Here is a 19,365-nt window from a genome sequence, read left to right as displayed (position 1 = left end):
ATGCCGTCTAAAAAAATACGTTTCTAACAGACCTGTATAATTCGACGTGCCCTAGAAAAACCATGATAAGTCTGAAAATAGCGTTTTAAGTTTTATTAGCTTTTTATAATATCATATTTTTTGTGCATGTCCTGTAAAAATTTCAGGTCTCTAGCATAAAAATTGACAAAGTTAGGTTTTCGACAATGGTGCTCTATATCTACATATCGCATCGACCAAATTTGTGTTCACATAAATATCCGAGGAGTATAGTCATATATCAATAAAAAAAGTGTACTGCGTTTTATTTTACGAGTAAGAAGGTTGTACTTGCAATAACAGTCTTTAACGGAGATCCTAATATACGGATTGACGTATCACATTAGTTTTGAAAAATATATTGGTTTATCTTCGGAAAATATTGGAATTTGCAGTAGGTAAATGCAGTTTTAGTTAAAAAGCTAGTCACTAGTACTAGTGTTTTATTATCAAAATATAATATTATTGAATATAAAACAAACAAAATAGAAAAGAATTATTTTGTACTAATATAGGTAGGTACTTTTACTATACTAGGACACAATAATAATGTTTAAATATTGATTATTCATTATATTGATTCATCAGCCAATTTCAATCCACCGCAAAATAAAGACCTCCACAAGCTTTTTTCGACTATTTTCGGTTAATTACTCTTCTACTTAGATACCCAAAAAACAATGTTGTAGGTAATGTTTAAGTTTGAAATTGTTATATTATTTGATATTAAACAAATATCCAATAGAAAACGATATGGATATATCATTATAATAATTCACTGTTTCAATTATTTAGATGAGTAAAAAAAGTACTTATGTAATTATAAATAAACTTAATTTAAATAAATACCCAGCAGAAAACGACATATTTTAATTAAATATTATTACCTATCACTAGAAAACAAATTGTTTTGCAATTAAAAATGTACCCACCTAAAATATCCGATCATGTCCGATTATAATGAGGCCCCCCACAGATTGGAGAACAGGTTTTGTTTTTACGAGAAATGGATGTCAGCCACTTGATCAACCTATTAGGTACGTACTCTGACTCCGACCACAAATTGAAAAACAATTTGTATCTATTTTTCAGACCCATGATTCAAACTCGGAACCCACGATGTTATAGGCCGATGCTTATACCTATAATATTATGTTTTAACTTCAAAAAATTATTTTATTTTCGGTACAGTATGACACATTTTGATTAAATTAGTCTTGTACATCGATAATAACAACTAGGCAGTATTTTCATGTTTAAATTACAAAATATTTTATTATTTAAAAGGAAGGACTTATCTAGCTAGCAAATACAAGAGAGTTTATTTTATTATTCTCTTAGTAAAATTCTTACTAATTACGGAATAATATTTATGACTTAAGAAAGTGAAAAAAATCATTTTTATTACTCTTTCAAATGGTGAGAATTTCCGAAAGGCTTACTAATTGATTTGTACACATTGGGACCAACTTAAGCTCATTGTAAAACTTAAATACGTCCGACGTGTTAATTTTATGTTTGCAATAATATAAAAGGGTATATATTATTATTACTTTGTACATTGAATGTTTCTCGAAAACGAGCTCTGTGGATTATAAATTATTATTACATGTCGGTCACCTAAAAGAAAAGATTAGCCGGGTTTTTTGAAAACTTATTTTATCTATTATTTTCAATAGAATTTTACCGAAAAACGTGTATAATAGTCAGTTTATGAATCATTTATTGTTGTCTAGAATCTAGGTAAATAATATGTATGAGATGGGATTAACATATTGTGGTATCCCCGGTAGGTATAATATCAAACAAAATATCAATTGGTTTTGAAAAATCTAGTACCTACTTTCATATATACTTACCTCGTATTAATTTATTGAATATGATTGTTTTAAAATATGAAAACTAGCGTAAATAAAGTTAAATCGGTCGGAGTTATATAGATCGATCAAAATAGTAAGTTAAATAAAGTGCTATGAATGATAATTGATATTAAACTATGTTTTTTTGAGAAAGTATTTAATAAAACTCTACGTAATTGATTAGATTAGATAACAATATAATGTATCATTTAAAGAAAATACTAGTTAAAAGCCAACCGTTTAGAAAAATGCAGATTCGTACCACGATTATTTAAATTTTAAACTAAATATTACAATGTTGGGGAGGTACATATTTATTTTATCTTTCCAAATAAATTATTGCAATCATGACACCTCGTATTAATTAACATAACTGAGTTCAATTAAGACGTACTTATACTGATGTTTCATGATTTATGTTGACAATTAAATATAATTCAACTATGTTTACTAATCGATAATTAAACTCATATCAACAATAAACATTAGAAAAACAAAACTAAAGTTAATATGATCACTGTATCAGTATTTATAAGCTTTTAATTACAATTTTACAAGATCAATTACAGAAAGATATTATGTTGCAAAAATTGAATTGAAAAAAGTGAATAGAAGGTAGGTACTGAAAAGGTTATCACTCTTGCTACAGCAGATTTACATAATGTTGTATCAATGTTATTTTAGATAGGTAATTACCTAATCGTGATTATTGAATGTGTATGTAATACAAGCTTAGTATAAATTTTATATGAATTTAACTTCTGCTGATGAAAATTTTAATAATGCGATCTCATTTGATAACGAAAGTGAATTCAGCTGTCTTTAAATAATAATTATTAGGTTATAAATAACACTTTCCTTAGGTTTATTAGTATTAAAATTTTTGAAACTAACAAACCTACTTAAATATAATTTTTCCAACATTTCGATGCTTTGGTAGGTACATTTGTGCCAAATTGTTATGTATAATATTATATTCCACTAGTTATTTAATATTTTTGTATTTTTGTATTGAACAATAATAATTATGTGTGTTCTAAAGTGATAATTACTAATTTAATTCACTCAGTATATCCTTTATGTAAACCATTAACGAACTTATAATGATTTATTTAATGAAATATATTATCTCTCTGGTTTCGATAATCGTACTGAATATTAATTAAATTAAAATTTTTCTAGCGATATACATGACCATTAACATTACATTGTTTTTTTCTATCTATTCTATATTTTTAATGAAAAATTTGTTACGAAGTAGGTATAAAAAATAGATATTTTATTGGTGGTGTAGTAAGTAGTGTTATGTACTAATTTCCTCATAACTTCTTTATTATTCCATTATAAACATTTTTCCTGAATGTTTATTATTTCGTAATTTACATATTCTGATTATTTATAAAACTATCAATAATAATCTGCAAAAAAACATAAAAAGTCATACTTAAATACATTTAAATTATAAAAACTCCGTATAAAAAAATATATATACCAATATGTCTCTATATCCCTTGTTAAGATTTTATAGACACGCTGTACTATTTCGAGTTAAATATTGCGCAATGTCAATTTTTCCGTAAAAGAGCGTTATAACTATAGTTGTAATTAATAAAATCGTATGGAGTAAGAAAAATGCGACGTAAAATAAGGTTTCTATCTCAGAATATGAATGTGTTATGCGGAGTCAGTAATCTATTTCGTCCGCGCAAAAGCATGTTGAATCGAGTCAAAATATAAAGTGCGTAATATTATTCCAAATAAAAACGATTTTTGGACATTATCTCAGCTGTTAATTAATGAATCATCATTAAATTTTAATAGGAATATAGACCATAAAATGGTCTATCTGATTTACTTAAATAAGATAAGAAAAAACTTACTCATTTTATATGATGAATTTAATAGCGTAAATATTTTAGTTTTTTCGCTCTCCTGAACATTTATGATTTTAGACTTATCATGGTTTTTCCTGGGGCCGTCGATATATATGAAATGCTACATGAAGACGATGTGAAATTGAGGATGTTTTAAAATCGGTGATAAAATTTCTGGCAATAATTATTCAAATCTAGGAAAGTTGATTATAGAACAAATTAAGAGAACGTTTCAACTCGACCAACTAATATATATATTTTTTTAAATTATTTAGGTCAACCAATTGGATCAAACACAGAGTATAGGCTGATATGGATATAATATCATAGAAAAAAATTATATGTGATAGTTCCAATAACAGGCGGACACAATATTAAATATTAAAATCTGTATAGTATAATAAATCAATAATTCAAATAAAGACAAAACTTAACCACGTCACTGTCGTATGCAAAAGGAAAAACAAATAGACTTAACATAAAAATATTCAATTAATACTCTATCTTTCTGACATTTGTTGTTTGAATTATAGCTTTAGTTATATCGTTATGAGGATAGATTAATAATTCACAACTAGCTGTTAAATATCATAGTAGGTATTACTAAAAAAATATATCATTATAAAAAAAACGTTTAAAAACCATTATATTGAAACCCTGCTCATTACAGAAGCGCATAATACTACATCTAAGGCTTGGACTAGACTGCGGCTTTCTTCCGGATCATCCCCACAAACCAATGGCGTCACAAACTGTTTACCGTAGGGGGACAAAGCGTCCATTCAATAGACGCCCGCCGAAGCTTCATATAGGACATCAGTCGTTGATTCATTTCTCTGCTAGGCTTGTTCGGACGCTTTTTATTTTCTCATTGTTTACGACAAAACAATGGATTTGGTTTTTATTTTAGCATTGCTTTGAATATAGAGTATTATTTTTTTGGTCATGTTTATCTTATACGTTTTACCCTTATCAAAAGAATACCCATTGATTGATGATGAAAATCCGTATTTTCAATTTAGGCTAATGCTTATTATTTTCCAAAGTAATAATTTTAACATAAGACGTAGACATTGATACAAAATACAGAGCTGATAATATAATATTTAACTATTTGCTTTTAATTTACTTTAATGGTTAAATAATCGGTTTTATATACTGTTTTACCTGTATTGAGAGAGAATAATATGTTAGTAATTAAAAACAATTAATTTAATAAAAACATGTGGAACATAATCCAAATAATTGAATAACGTTTTATCCATGTAAATCGATATTAAAATTCATTGAAAAAAACTTAATGATTAATGCGCCGGCTAAGTCTTTCAGTGTTAAAGACGCGCTAGGCGCGAAATCATTAGATTGCCATTAAATATAATTAGCATGCTATTTAAATGTGGTAATTAATTAGTAATTTTCTGGTCAGCAGTGAATGTGCTAGACGGCAGCAACTTGCCTGCGTGGTGTAGTTTGTGCAAACTACTTTTACAGCGCTTTTCGGTTTGCGCGAGCTACAGTTTTCTCGTCCATACACACGGGCTTCCCGATACTAACTGGTTTGCGTAGGTAAGCGTGTGATAAAGCATGAGCGTCTAGCCGGCGCTTAACAGTATATTTAGCAAAATATTAGAAAAAAATATTATTGCCCGGTGAGACTAAAATCTACGTCCATCTGACTACAACCAATATGAATTACCAATTTATCCGCCTGCACTATATACCTAAATGCGACAATATTAACAGATAATTATTATGCGTTCATATATTATTATTTGTAGTCAAGATGTTAACAAAATTTTATTTTTAGCGTACTTGCACTTGCTAATATTTTTTTATTAAGTAGTATTTTTATTTATATTATTATATATTATAGGAATATTTCAGAAAGGTTAGAATAAATATTTTGAAAAATGCGTAGGTGTATTTTACTTATACGTTGTTATGATTTAAAAAATGCACTTGCTTATATTATGTTTCTAAGCAGATCATTATTAAGTGTTTGGACGAAATTATATCTTATTTAGTCAGTTTGTTATTAAATTTGAAGAAATATACGTAAGTTTATGGCAAAACGTTTAGAGTTATTATCTTTTTAATCGCCTAATGTGTAGTTGAGGTTATTTGTTTTAATATGTCAGAATATTCAATGTTCCTATTTTGATAAACATTACCTTTACTCACCTAATGAAAACGATCACTTTAATTGTAGGAACGTTAAATATATGTTTTAGATAATATAAAAACGTTAACAACCACATTACTGTGATTAATTGAAGAAACCGTTAGGCCATTCGTCCCTCGGCGCCTTTCGAAGGTTGTACTCTGTTCGTAAACGTTTTCAAAATCCTTTATCTGCGTCTTGAGGCACGAAACAAAGATTACTTCAGGATGATAAATCTTAGAGAGTACTGAAATAAATTACGTTTACTTAGCTATGTAGATGTATATTTGGCGCTAAAGTTTGTAGACGACGAAATAAAAATATGAAGTTACTTAGGAAGTTCACCTGTCTTTTTGGACTGAGAAAGTTAACTTTGTATTGTTTGAAGATTTAAGATGAATAACTATTTGTTTAATTGTTCAATTTAATTAACACACTTAAGTGTATTGTTATAATCTTTATGAGATACACAATAATCATCTTAATAATTTAGCATAACATATTATTATTCTTTTTCTTAGTATACTGCATTATAATATAGAATGTTGTACACTGGATAGCAGTACGTTTCCTTGACACTCTAAATGTTTAAATAATTTACCAAGTTACGTATAAAAGACAATCTACTTCTACCTACGCCTTCAATCTATCTAGTATGATACGTTACAATAAATATACTTATCACTGCGGAAAATCTGTCTGAAGTATGCAACCTTTCTGTCCTTCGACGATAAGTTATTGCTCGTTTTTTCATGGGTTTAGTTTAAGGGTTAAGGTGACCTTTCTCGTAGACTGAGAGTATGTAGGATAATTTTTGTTTGACATCTTTATTTAAATATTTGATAAGAGCATTATGGCATTACAGTTATTGGCCAATACGCCATAATACATAATATAATACTTCGAAAGTTTTGTATGGTTTTACTAATTCTTTCACAACCTTCGACGTGAACAAATCGGTTCTCTTAAAGTGACATGACCAGAGGTGTAATTAATGCTATGAATTTTTTCCTGGATTTAAACTTTGTTTAGAACAGTGTTGCAGACTTTCTAAATACGAATTACAAATTGGCAAGATTAAGAATACGTAAATTATAATTCACGGTGGCCGCGCGGCTTAAGCGTTGGACTGTCACGCCGTGGGTCCCAGGTTCGAATCCTGGGTCTGGCAAGTACACATATTGTTTTTCAATTTGTGTGTGAGTCAGGGTATGGACCTAATAGGTTGAGCAAGTGGCTGATATCCATTTCTCGTAAAAAAAAAAAACAAAATCTGTTAATACAAACCTAACTGTTGTAACCCGTAACTGTTCAATCATTAATATGAAAAAGAATTTTACAATTAATTATGTATTATTTTTCGTCGAGACCTCAAGGGTAATGATTGTGGACCTGTTGATTTGGTCATTAATAATATTCTTCACGGCGTGTTCAACCCCTCCTTGTATTCATCTGCACGCAGATTAAGTGCTAGTAAGAAATCCGTGACATTCTTGATTAAGTCCGTCCATATGGAGGGAGCTTTTCCTTGTCTTGTACAACCGTCGACCCAACAAAAATTTGCATTTAAGAATGTATATCAAAAGAATTCACATATACGTGGTTCACAATAATTATGGATCAAGTCCATCAAAATGGATCCTGAGATATTTGTACCTAAAGTTAAAACTCCTTTTGTGAAATTCAGGATTTTTTTCACTGTATAAACTTACCATGTTTTGATAGTAAATGGACCAATTTAAATAAATAGTCGAAACATAAAGTAAATTCAGGCTTTATTAATATGAGCAAATTATTGTTGGCAAATACCTCTTTATACTCCTGAAGAAACTGTCAAAATGGAGATGATTTAAAATATTCAATTTGATGTCTTATCAATACTTTTTATTATGAAAATTGGACTTAATCCAAAATGATTGTAGCCATATTATGTATGCATATACATAGATTGTTAAATTTTATTTATAACGGTTATTGGATATACAATAATTTAAATTGTATGAATATAATATATTGTTTGAGATTTTCGTAGATTTAGTGAGGTATATGAATAAGATATATATAGCTGAGATCCAACGTTGATCTGAGTAAAACGGGTGTAGTTATACTGTGTCAGTTGTGACAACTAGAGATCATAATCATCAGTGGCGCGACAACCCGGTGTGGGTCTTGGCCTCCTCCAACAGCTCCCTTCACCTATCCCTATCCAGTGTGGCCGCTTTCCAATTCGGTACCCCCAGAATACGGCAGTCACTGGTAGCTCCATCCAACCAGCGAATCTTTGGCCTGCCTCTTCTTCTACGCCCTATTGGATTGCTGGACATCACTCTCTTTGCCAGTTCATTGTCATTCATACGGTGCACATGACCTAGCCATCGCAGTCTCCCAATCTTAATTGATTGAACTGCACTGCAATCTTCATACAGCCCGTAGAGCTCAGTATTGTATCTTCTCTTCCAATTGGTGCCGTCCCTGATCGGTCCATATATACGGCGGAGAATTTTTTTTTCAAATATGTTCAGGGCTCGTTCATTTCGAAGAGTTAATGTCCAGGTTTTCGATGCGTAGGTGAGCACTGGCTTTACAAGTGTCTTGTGAAGAGTGCTTTTAGTTCGGCGAGATAGTATGCGGGACTAAAAATGTCTTAACAGGCCAAAGTAGCATTTATTCGCAGACATGATTCTCTTGTTGATTTCTTCTGTAATATCATTATGTCGAGTTACAAGAGATCCAAGGTATATGAAACTGTCGACCGTATCAAACTTGTATGCCAACTGTAAACTGCCAATGAATGACAACTAGAGATACCCGATGTAATATTGGCGAAAATTGAATATTTAAAAGCCAACCAGTTCAAAACGTTGAGAAAAGAAAGAGGAAGAACACGCGCTGACAACCTAAAAAAATATTAGTATAAATAAATATTATGTTTATAGAATATTATTATGATTTCAATTTTATTAAGCAAAATTTACTACTTTGAAAAAGAAGGTTTGTCGAATATAAACCATTTATCACGACGTAATTTGTCATCCTTCTTTGGAAATTGGTGGGGCCTTCCTACTTATAATGACGTTTTGTTTATAAGTAGGCGGCTCCCACGTCCCTCTCATGTCAACCGCTTTCCATTCCCTCCCGTTAAGACTATTAGACGGTTCTTTGTATTTTGATGCCTCGAGTAAAATACCCGGCAAAACTAAATATGTCGGTATTTTAAGCTTGGGAAATATTTGCGAAAAAGAGAGCAAATTAATTTTCAGTGTGTAATGTAATGCTGTTAAATAATGATTGAAGTAGTTAAACGGGAAGTCATCACATACTTTTCACCTTATTTATTGCGTTTACAATTAACATTATAATAATATTGTATAAAGCTAATAAGGCGTGAAACGAAAGTAATACTTGTCTTGAACATGACGTAATCATTTAACTATGTTTATATTCAAACCTGGCAGTAGAAAACTATCAGTAAACTAAGAGATGTAAATTCGAAATAAAATCTAAGATATTTCGCGCCATTTGAATTAAGATGTGACATGCTTTTTTAAAATTGAAATTCACAATGTGAGTTAAGACGAATACTCCATCTACTAGTAGAGCAAATCTAATGCCGTGTCCACACTGGCAACAAGCTGCTGGCAGCCTCATTAAATTTAGATTAAAATAATTTTTGGTTAAATTTTGATAATTAGCGTGAAATTTAATGAGGTTGCCCGTATGGGCACGGCATTAGCTTGCAATTTAAGACATTTTTTGATAATGTACATTTTAAAGTATTTTAATTAATACATATGTAAACTTATAAACTATGAATTCATTTAAAGATCCCATCATATTATTACAAAATATGTTATGGTCATTTTTATTTAAAAAAATAAATAATTATTATGTATTCTCTAACCTAACGCACATATATGACTTTTCACTTATTCATAGTGTAGGGGTCATTACCCTACCATCTGCACGAGTCAATTTATAATTACATGTACCTTGTAACATAATATTGTGAAACAGAAAAACAAGCGATTTATGTGAATAAATCAATTTTTAACAGAAAGCTAATTTAGCAAAATAATTATATTAAATAATTATTTATAATTTACAAAACATCATGATTTGCACAAAATTGTTTATATGAAAATCAACCGTGCCTAATAATTAAAAAGTGCTCAATTGTCTAAAAATTAAAATCAATTATTTATAATTTACAAACAAGCTATGCATTGCACAACAAAGCATGATTATCAAATATTCAAGTACCGATAACAGCATTTTCTATTGTATCGAATCACTATAAAAACACCCAGTACATGAAAACAAATTGTCAGTCAGTTATCAAAGACTTAACCGTAAGGTTATCGGTCACTCCGCCCGATCGACTTCGCAATTCGTCAGAACGCATTCTCGTGACATCTCACATCTAAATTATAATCTGTAAACGTACCTGTAATAATTAAATTAATATTTATTTGGAAGGAGATAATAAAACCAGGGTTCATTTAATACACGCATCAATCTTCGTATTATTGGAGTCAAACAAACCTACCCTGCCTGTTCCTTATTCCATCTCACTTCTAAAATAGTTTTGATGTTTTTTTATAATTATTAAAAAAACATCGATTGCATAAAAATATAAATGTATGTAACTTTAAATGCTTTTTATTTATATCAAATCGAGCTTCCAAAACATCACTGTCTGTAGAGCATTTTATTCAATGCCATTCCAAGTATGTAAAGAATATCATGTTCCAAGTTATCTAAAGGTACACTCGACAATGTTAGACGCTTTCAACTCATTTCACATGTGACTGCATCCATACAAAGACATGAAATAAATCCCAAGTCTCGCGAAAGCAATTTTATTTCACAGCGCTGGTGTTGCCTCAGCGAACGATTCTCTTCGGCATTGTATTATACAAGATAGCTGGTGTAAGTATTATTGCGGGTAGTGAAGATAAATCTAAACCCACCTTAAGCTCGAGGTAGAATAAGTTTTATGGGTACGATGACTTTACTTAATTGATTTTTTGCACTCTCTCTACACCTTGAGAGGTAACCAATGCTTTATCAAGATTTGTAACCAACTTAGTATGACGTATCTAATGAGACTGCCTACTATTAATAATTGATCTAGTCACTGGACAATCGAATTTGTTTTTTTTTTTTTTTTTTTAAATAAATCTCTATTCTTAAATAATATTAATGTAATAGTTTGTATATCTATAGTATTAAAAAGTTTTAAACCACATTTAATACACACATCGATTTTTACAACGTTTTTCTTAGCTCGTATTCTTATTTGTCCGGTGGTTCTTTGTCAGGCGGTTCTTTATCCGGTACAAATCTTGCAATCGATTTTTAACTAACTTCCCGACTAGCTAGTCATTTGAAACTTTTAGAATATATCAGAACACGATGCCAATGCATTTTTTCAATACTTTTAGCCATCTTTAAGTAGAATTGAATTCATTTTCAGTTAATTCTGTTTTGTATGAAAAGTTATTTCGACACCATTATTGGTTGCTAGGGGTCTAGGGTCTTGGCACCTAAACTATCAATATATACGTGCGTTACTTTGGAAATCAATATGACATGTCAAAATGACATTTCAGTATTATTTCTATCACGTACAATTTTTTTTGATCGTTTAAGCTAGTCAAGTCAAGTTTATATTATGATTCAACAGAAAATTTAAAAACGTTGTATATAAAAAGTTCTTTTCATCTTGTAATTGTTATTTTTTTTTTATTAATAAACTATTTTTTCGCTCTGCGTTTGGGTAAAAATACATAAGTCAATACCTAGTAAAATTGGTATGAAAATGAGTAAAATAAAACTAGTTTCACATTAAGCATACATTGACGTAATGTGTTTTTTACCAATTCAATTTAACATTTTAAAAAATCCGTCAAGAATAGCGTTTTATGTAGGGTGTCGATACATATATAATTGAAGTTTCATTATATACACACATTTATGTATATTTTCATCTAAAAAGGACCGTATTCCTAAAGAAGGTCTCTACTCTTTTGTGAAGTTGATATTTTTGAAATTATCCCCCAACCCAACTGATATTAAATTTATGTATATATCTAAAAAAAATCAAATATACATATACTTTTTTAATGTAGTTTAAACACCAAAGTGACCTAGTCATACAATGAAAACTTAATATTGTTATCATGTTCGATCCTAATAAGATCATACTATGGGCCTCCACGAAGTGGAGGTTTGTATTAACAGATTTTTGTTTTCACGAGAAACGGATGTCAGCCACTTGCTCAACCTATTAGGTCCATACTGCTATAAGGTTGGCTATCGGTTTTCGTGTATTAAATTAAGATAGGTTAGTAATATTGATACCTACCTTAATTTAATATACCAAAGCCGATAGCCAACCTTATAACGCAATTCGATAAACATATCCTGTAACAACTAGTAGTTAAAATCGTCGTAATTATCTATGGCAGCCGTAGTTTAATGGTAAAACATACTGGCGCGAATCCAGCAGATACAGGTTGAAGTCCTGTCGGGCGTCGTATTTTTTTCTACAAAAAAGATTTTTTCGAATGTGTATATGCATGAGATGTTTTCAAATTATGTATATTCAGTATATATGTCTACTAATATATCTACTCTTTTCTAGGTTAATGTATTCACTAAACGTTGCAGTATTGACTGAACGTAATATAAGATTGTTCCTTTTACATATAATATTCATTTTTTTTTCAATTGGGCTCAAACCTCAAAGCTGAATGTGAATTTAATTCGCTTTATACTTCCCAAAATTAATGATCTAAAGCAGGGGTGGTGGCCATTATTTTATACTTAAGAGCTAAAAAACTTAAAAAAAATATAGGTAATGTCAAGGGATAAAAAAAACAGTATTTTTATTTTAACTTCTCCCTGAAAATTTTTGTAGCTTATTTTTCCCATCCTAAAAATGAGATGTAAACCATTTTTTTCCGGTGCGATCGGCTTTTTTAAAATAAAAATTCTGTTGGTATAAAACCCAAGCTGTCTCCGTTTAACCTGATGGCTTTGTCGTTGAAATTAAACCTTCCCAACTCGCCACATAATAAATAACAAATTTCACAGATAGACAGAGTATTGGTACTGTGACTATCATAATAATTATCATGATCGCGATGACTTTACCTAAATCATTCTTCATCAACCCTCTCTCTGGTCAAGTCAAAGACAACTCAATCATGTGAAAACGTTGCTATATTTTTTTCTTCTGATGGTATTGATAGTGATTAAAGTTGTAATTATATTATGCTGCACGTCGCGTACTATCAGGTGACGTCACAGTAAGCTGCCGCTACGGGAAAAAGTGTGTAATATTGTTTTTCTTGCTGTTTAAATGTTATCAGACTGATGCTTCCATCCTGTGGCACATTTTGAAACTTTAAACGAACATTGTCAGTTAGCAAAATCTGCCGAAATCACCAGAACAACAATGAAGTCACCTCACGTTGTACCGCACTGCATCGACATCTGCATGACTCAATGAACGTTTTTTTTAATCATTTTCTACATACCTACACTTTTCGAATGTCATGTAAAAATCACGTGTTTTTTGTTTTTAGCGGTTGGCACTATGTATTATCTATAAGAATGTTGTCTGTTATGTATGGTCTGTAGATTGGGTTCTGTTCACAATATTATTTATGGATTCGCAAGTAATTTTAACGCACGCACACGTAAAAACTGTTAAAATTAATCGAAATTAACATGAATAATGAATTCAAAATACTAATACATTAGAGCTGGCAATCATACAATTTAGAGATCGTTCAAAATATTCTGCAAAATGACAAAACTATAGACCGAATTTGACGCCGTGACAGCATGACAGTACGCAACGTGCATCTCAATAATATAATCACAACTTAACTATCTAAAATCTGCAGTTATAAGGTTTCTGTTTAAATGAAAATTCTTTGCCAAAATAAAAACAAAAAGACCTTGTAATATTTCTGTTTTTATTTTAAAGTTTTAGCTAGTTTTGCGACAGTTTTGTCTAATATAAAGTAACCCTGTTCCTTAGACATACACTTACAATACTAAATACTATACTTTGCCGAGCTCAAGGGTAGAAATCCTTAAAATTATTCACGTATTAATTGCTTTAACAAGGGTTTAATTAGTGATGATTTCTTGCCTTCGCAAAATTAATTTATTCTCATTTGACTACTTTGAAAAAGGAAACGTACAAATTATACGCCAACTACCTAATTTATCGTAAATCAAAAGTTTTTCGTTTATTTGAATTTATAAATATTTTATTTTAATTTATTTCTATCGTTTTTTCGTATTTGTATCAATTTGTTTTTTTCTGTGTCCGCTGGGATATAGACGGGCATCAATTAATGATGTTAGGGTATCCGGACGATTTTCCCAATTGATAATGTTTAATAAGAATTACAGATTGGAGTGTGTCCTTTATAATTTTAAATATTTAAAATTTATAAATAATAATTAAATTAGTAGGTACATAACGTCGCTTGATCTGTTTATGCATTCCTGGATAATAACGCAACTGTAAAGTGGAAATTGGTGAAATATAGTTGGTTATTACTATAATTCAAAATTATTTTTTTTGTGCTTAATAAGATTAATAAATAAAATAAAAATAAAAAAGCCTTTTTATTTCTTACAAACAAAAAAAGTAAATGACAGTGATTTGACTATATCTAATGTATATATAACCTATGATTATATATATAATGTATATATATATCTATCTATGATTGTATTAACTACTTATAATCTAGTTTATATAATATTAATTATTATTATTTTTATATTATTATATAATACTAATAAACAAGGTTTATATATTAAACAGGGCTATGTAACGTTTATATTAGTATATATTTTTGTATTTGTAACTTATATATTTATATTTTTAATACTAAGATACTAGTTTGTTTGGTTTGTAAGAACCCCTCTTTGGGTGAAGGCTTCTCCAAAGAAAAAAATCCCACTGGACTCTGTCTTTGGCTATTTGTGGCCAAATTGGGCCCGCTGTTTTTGTGATGTCGTCTTGCCATCTCGCATGGGGTCTTCCTCTGTAGCGTTTCCCTTTTGTTCTATTGTAGGTTAATATGTAAGCTTGGTTGGTGGGATAGATGCAAGGTTTGTTAGCGTGGTGGTATTTTTCTTAAGATTATTCAAATTTATTTATTTACATAATACTATGCTTAGTACAATTTAAAAATGACAAGACGTTCACAACATGACATTAAAAGACAAAAAAATAGAAACAGTATTAGTACAGATTAGACAATAAATATAATTCTGATAGTCTATATTCAATACGCTACATTTTGATGAAACACGCATTATGCTCGTAAAATAGTGTGTATAATACACCAATATTAAATGAGCATCAATGCACAAACCAAGAGCAGTTCTCAGTATTCGACGTATGACGTATTCTTGACACGTGTTTAAGTTTATCTCAGATTCTTCCTTACTCGATATCGGTTACCTGCTACTCCTTTCCCATTAGGTATTTCAGTTCCCATTACTTCTGAGTTCCTTGAGTATTAGATAAACGGATTTATATGGTAGTTATCAGACAAATACAGATCAACACTACGAAGAATGGCAGAGTTTGCATTTTTACCATATACGTATAATAATAATACACAATAAATAGCAGTATCTCAAATAATGTTTATAATAACAAGGGAAAATGTTAAAATGTATTCGGAGGTAAACGAACGTCAGTCAGTTTTAGGAATCAAAAAAACTAAATAGTACATGTTATAAAACTAATCAAATACCAGATGTTTAAAAGGTAAGAAATTAATAATTTACCATTTATTTTTTATCTTCTTTAAATACAACAATAACTAAAATTCGAAGATATTATTGACACCCAATATTTCATGCATATATATCAGTGGGTCTATTCTTTACTTATCGACCGCTAAAGTGATAAAGTGATAAATATTATCAAACTTAGGGTAGGCTTGTATCAAAATATTAGCACTTATTGTAACAATTACACGAAGTTGGTTTTTATTGTTGCAATAAGTGCTATATTTTAACAGCACCTATCTTGCTGCTGTTAAAATATCGCACTTATTGCAACAATAAAAACCAACTTCATGTAATTGTTACAATAAGTGCTAATATTTTGATACAAACCTACCCTAAGTTTGATACTATTTATCACTTTAGTGTTCGATAAGTATAGAATAGACCCACAGGTATCTATTTTGCAAGGACATGGTCACGGGTTACGTAGATATTTAGTTACAATATACACATATTATTTTGATTATAAATATTTAAGTTGACCTTGTTTGGAACATTGACCATGTGTTATTCATTCGAAATAATCGATAATTAACTACTTTGTTCATTAGGTACTTAAAAGTAATATGATGTCGAACATTACCATTGTAATAATATAGTGATATCCCATTAGATAGATTAAATAAAAAAAAATATTGCCTTATCAAAAAAAATACATTATACCATACCATCAATGTGTTTTTCTTTGCGGAGAAAATATGCTTGAACTTTTTTTCGGTTGTATATTGAAAGAGCTTTTTATTGTACATTATCTTTGGACATATTAACTATTTTTCGAATTAAATTCATTATTCTGTAGAAAGTCTAAAATTTTTCCAAATCATTAATCGTACGTATATTTTTAGTTATTATAGAAATGGAGAACGTAGTCGTTAAAACTATTTTTGAAGTTATACTTCTTTTGGCGCGTTTGAGAAATCAGATCAGAGTGTATTTTCGGCGTGTGACATGTAACACATAATTTATTTTTTCGCACGAAAAAAAACGCACTCGATTGGATTCGAACCACCGATTGTTCGGTTATCAGCCGAACGTACTACCTTTACGCCACAGTATGATACTGAAATCGTGATGATTATACAGTAAAATATTATAGTTTAGAATTGTTCCGTTGTCTAGGCATCAAATTTATTATTGTCGGCCATTTGCAATTCCTTATATAAACAAACAGTTAAGCTTCAGAGTGACAGTTGGTACTTTACTTCTTCTACTGGTTCTTGAGTGTGTAATTTAACAAGATAATTAAGAGCTAGTCAAAGAATCTAGTTTATCACAAGTTTTGATTTTGTTTCGTTACGCCAAAGAAGTATAACTTCTAACGCGCGTACATAAGTACACACATCGTTTTTTTTTTTAAATACTGATATTATTAAGTACCTATTTTATGTTATTGGAAACACAGTCTATTATATAATACAATCATATGGTGATAGCAAAACAAAAAATTGGCTATTAAAAAAACACATCACAAAACAAAATCACTAAACTAGTCGCATAAAAAGTCTCAGTGGAACCTGAAACATCAATCCGCGCAATTAGCTCCGATTTGGCCTGGTGAGTGGTTCAAACTTTCCTGAAGAAGGCATACATATTCAAGGCTTGAAATAAACCGGAGCGCCATTCCGGTTGATGAAATCCCCAAAAACTATCTCTCCGTCTCATGAAAAAAAATCATTAGACCATCTCAGCTAGATAGGTCATTTACGACAAAAATCTAACACTTATTTTTATAAAATATACATAAAATTGATAACTACGTAAAATTTTTCGGAAAGTTGTTGAGCGTTCCGATTCGTAAAATTTTTCATTACCACTACCACTAACATTACTATTACTAACAAGCATATGCCATCAGTATATAATTATTTGAAGATATCCCACGACTTCATCTGCGTGAAATAGGGTTAAATTCATTTTTTTTTTTCAATTAAATGAATTTGGCTGAAGATACTGAAGCATTATAAAATAAGCAATAGCACGTCGTTCACCATCGTAAAAAAATACGCAATTTCTCATTCGTCGCAAAAAGAGTTTTGGTATTATTTATAAGCACTCATTGAACTCACCGTGAAATTTCCTACTGTACAAAAACTTTACTGCACGACGGTAAGGAGAAACTAGGTTTAAATTTAAAGTGCGGTGATTCACATCTTCTGTTTCTCTCACTCCCGCGGCAGGGCGTTAGTAATGCAATATGAATCAAGTGTAATTTGAAAATTACTTTCACGTAAGCTTGTTACGGAAATAAAAATATGAATGGTTAATACTTTCCCTTCAAGATCTCAATTAAATCATCCTAATTTATAACTGAATGTATACGTTTTTAATATTTTATTTATTTTATATGGGCAAAACTCCATTTGGTTATTGATTCGTTGGACATACTTACCAAATATAGAAAATGGTTGGATCTAGGTGTGCTTTAGGTGGATCTATAGTAACATAATATATTTTATCTTATTATTAATTAACCAAAGCACTTTATATATCCCATTTGTTGTTCGGAAGCTAATTCATTATATAAATAAAATTAATATACCACCCTTAATCGTACAGTGTTCAAATTTAGAAATAAATTCATCACAGGATAACAAATACTGAACGATATGTCAAATGTTAGCATGTAACACTCACTCAACTGACAACTTATACTGGTGAAGTATTCTTAGGTGATATTAATGTATTGTTTCTATTCATTGTTTCAGTTTCAACCACCTACTGTTCAACCACGCAATGGAGAAGGGAACGGAGATTCGGCCGTAGTACTTCCAGATGTACCTTCAGACACTAAAGACGAAGGCGATTCGGTAAGAAATTCTTTTGAAAACATACAAAATTGTTAACGTAAAATATATATTATTTCACAGCAAGATGCAGGTAGGTTGGATTAGACATATTGTTGTTCCAAATTCAAAATGTTTTGACATTTCTTTGTCCTTCGTTTGTTTTCTCTTGTATATTATGTTTGAATGTCTTTTGTTATGTCCGAATAAAAAAATGTTTCACGACAAAAATAACCAGTTTCTGTAATTTTTACGATCGCATATATAACATATGTATATAATAATATATATCAAAACTATCAATGGTATACTATTTCAAGATTGTTATTATAGATATTCGCAATTAGGCATAAAAAACAGTAAAAGTTGACCGATTGATTCGAATGTACGTTTTTCTCACGATATAAAATATATTTCATAGCGGAATGGTATGTTCGAAAAAATCCGTATGGATTAATAAATTTATGTGAGTATTTATATAATAAACAATGAACCCACGTAGGTCAACGATACCAAATCGTGTAGAAAAACAAAACACTATTTGCGGTTAAAACAACTGAACTGTAAATGTACCAGTGTTGCCACGCTAAATATATTGACAACCATCCATTAATCTGCAGGTACATACGTAAAATACACATAACCAATTTTAATCCACACATCAAAGCGAAAAAAAAAACCCTCAGTACACAAAGCAATATGAAACAATAAAAGCACGTTCAAAATAATATTTTATTGATATAAACGTACAGGATAATAATGTGTACGTTTTTGAAAATATGTTTTCGTATGCTGTGACTTATTTTATAGGGAGTATACAGAGATATCAAAAACAT

General features: G+C 30.1%; 1 protein-coding gene across 2 annotated transcripts in view; it reads left to right on the top strand.

Annotated features, from left to right (window-relative positions):
* The window catches only part of Ac3 (Adenylate cyclase 3), a 402,870-nt gene that overhangs the window by 305,277 nt on the left and 78,228 nt on the right, over nucleotides 1-19,365 (top strand). For both annotated transcript variants that reach the window (XM_085955369.1, XM_085955370.1), the window contains exon 9: nucleotides 18,452-18,553. In XM_085955369.1, the coding sequence (XP_085811495.1) occupies nucleotides 18,452-18,553 (102 nt within the window). The remainder of the gene's footprint in view (nucleotides 1-18,451; nucleotides 18,554-19,365) is intronic.

This window comes from Rhyacophila brunnea, unplaced genomic scaffold (genome assembly GCF_057557595.1).
Source record: "Rhyacophila brunnea isolate RB1 unplaced genomic scaffold, BYU_Rbru_1.0 scaffold_5, whole genome shotgun sequence".
NCBI lineage: Eukaryota > Metazoa > Arthropoda > Insecta > Trichoptera > Rhyacophilidae > Rhyacophila > Rhyacophila brunnea.
This window is presented reverse-complemented; position numbering and strand designations above follow the sequence as displayed.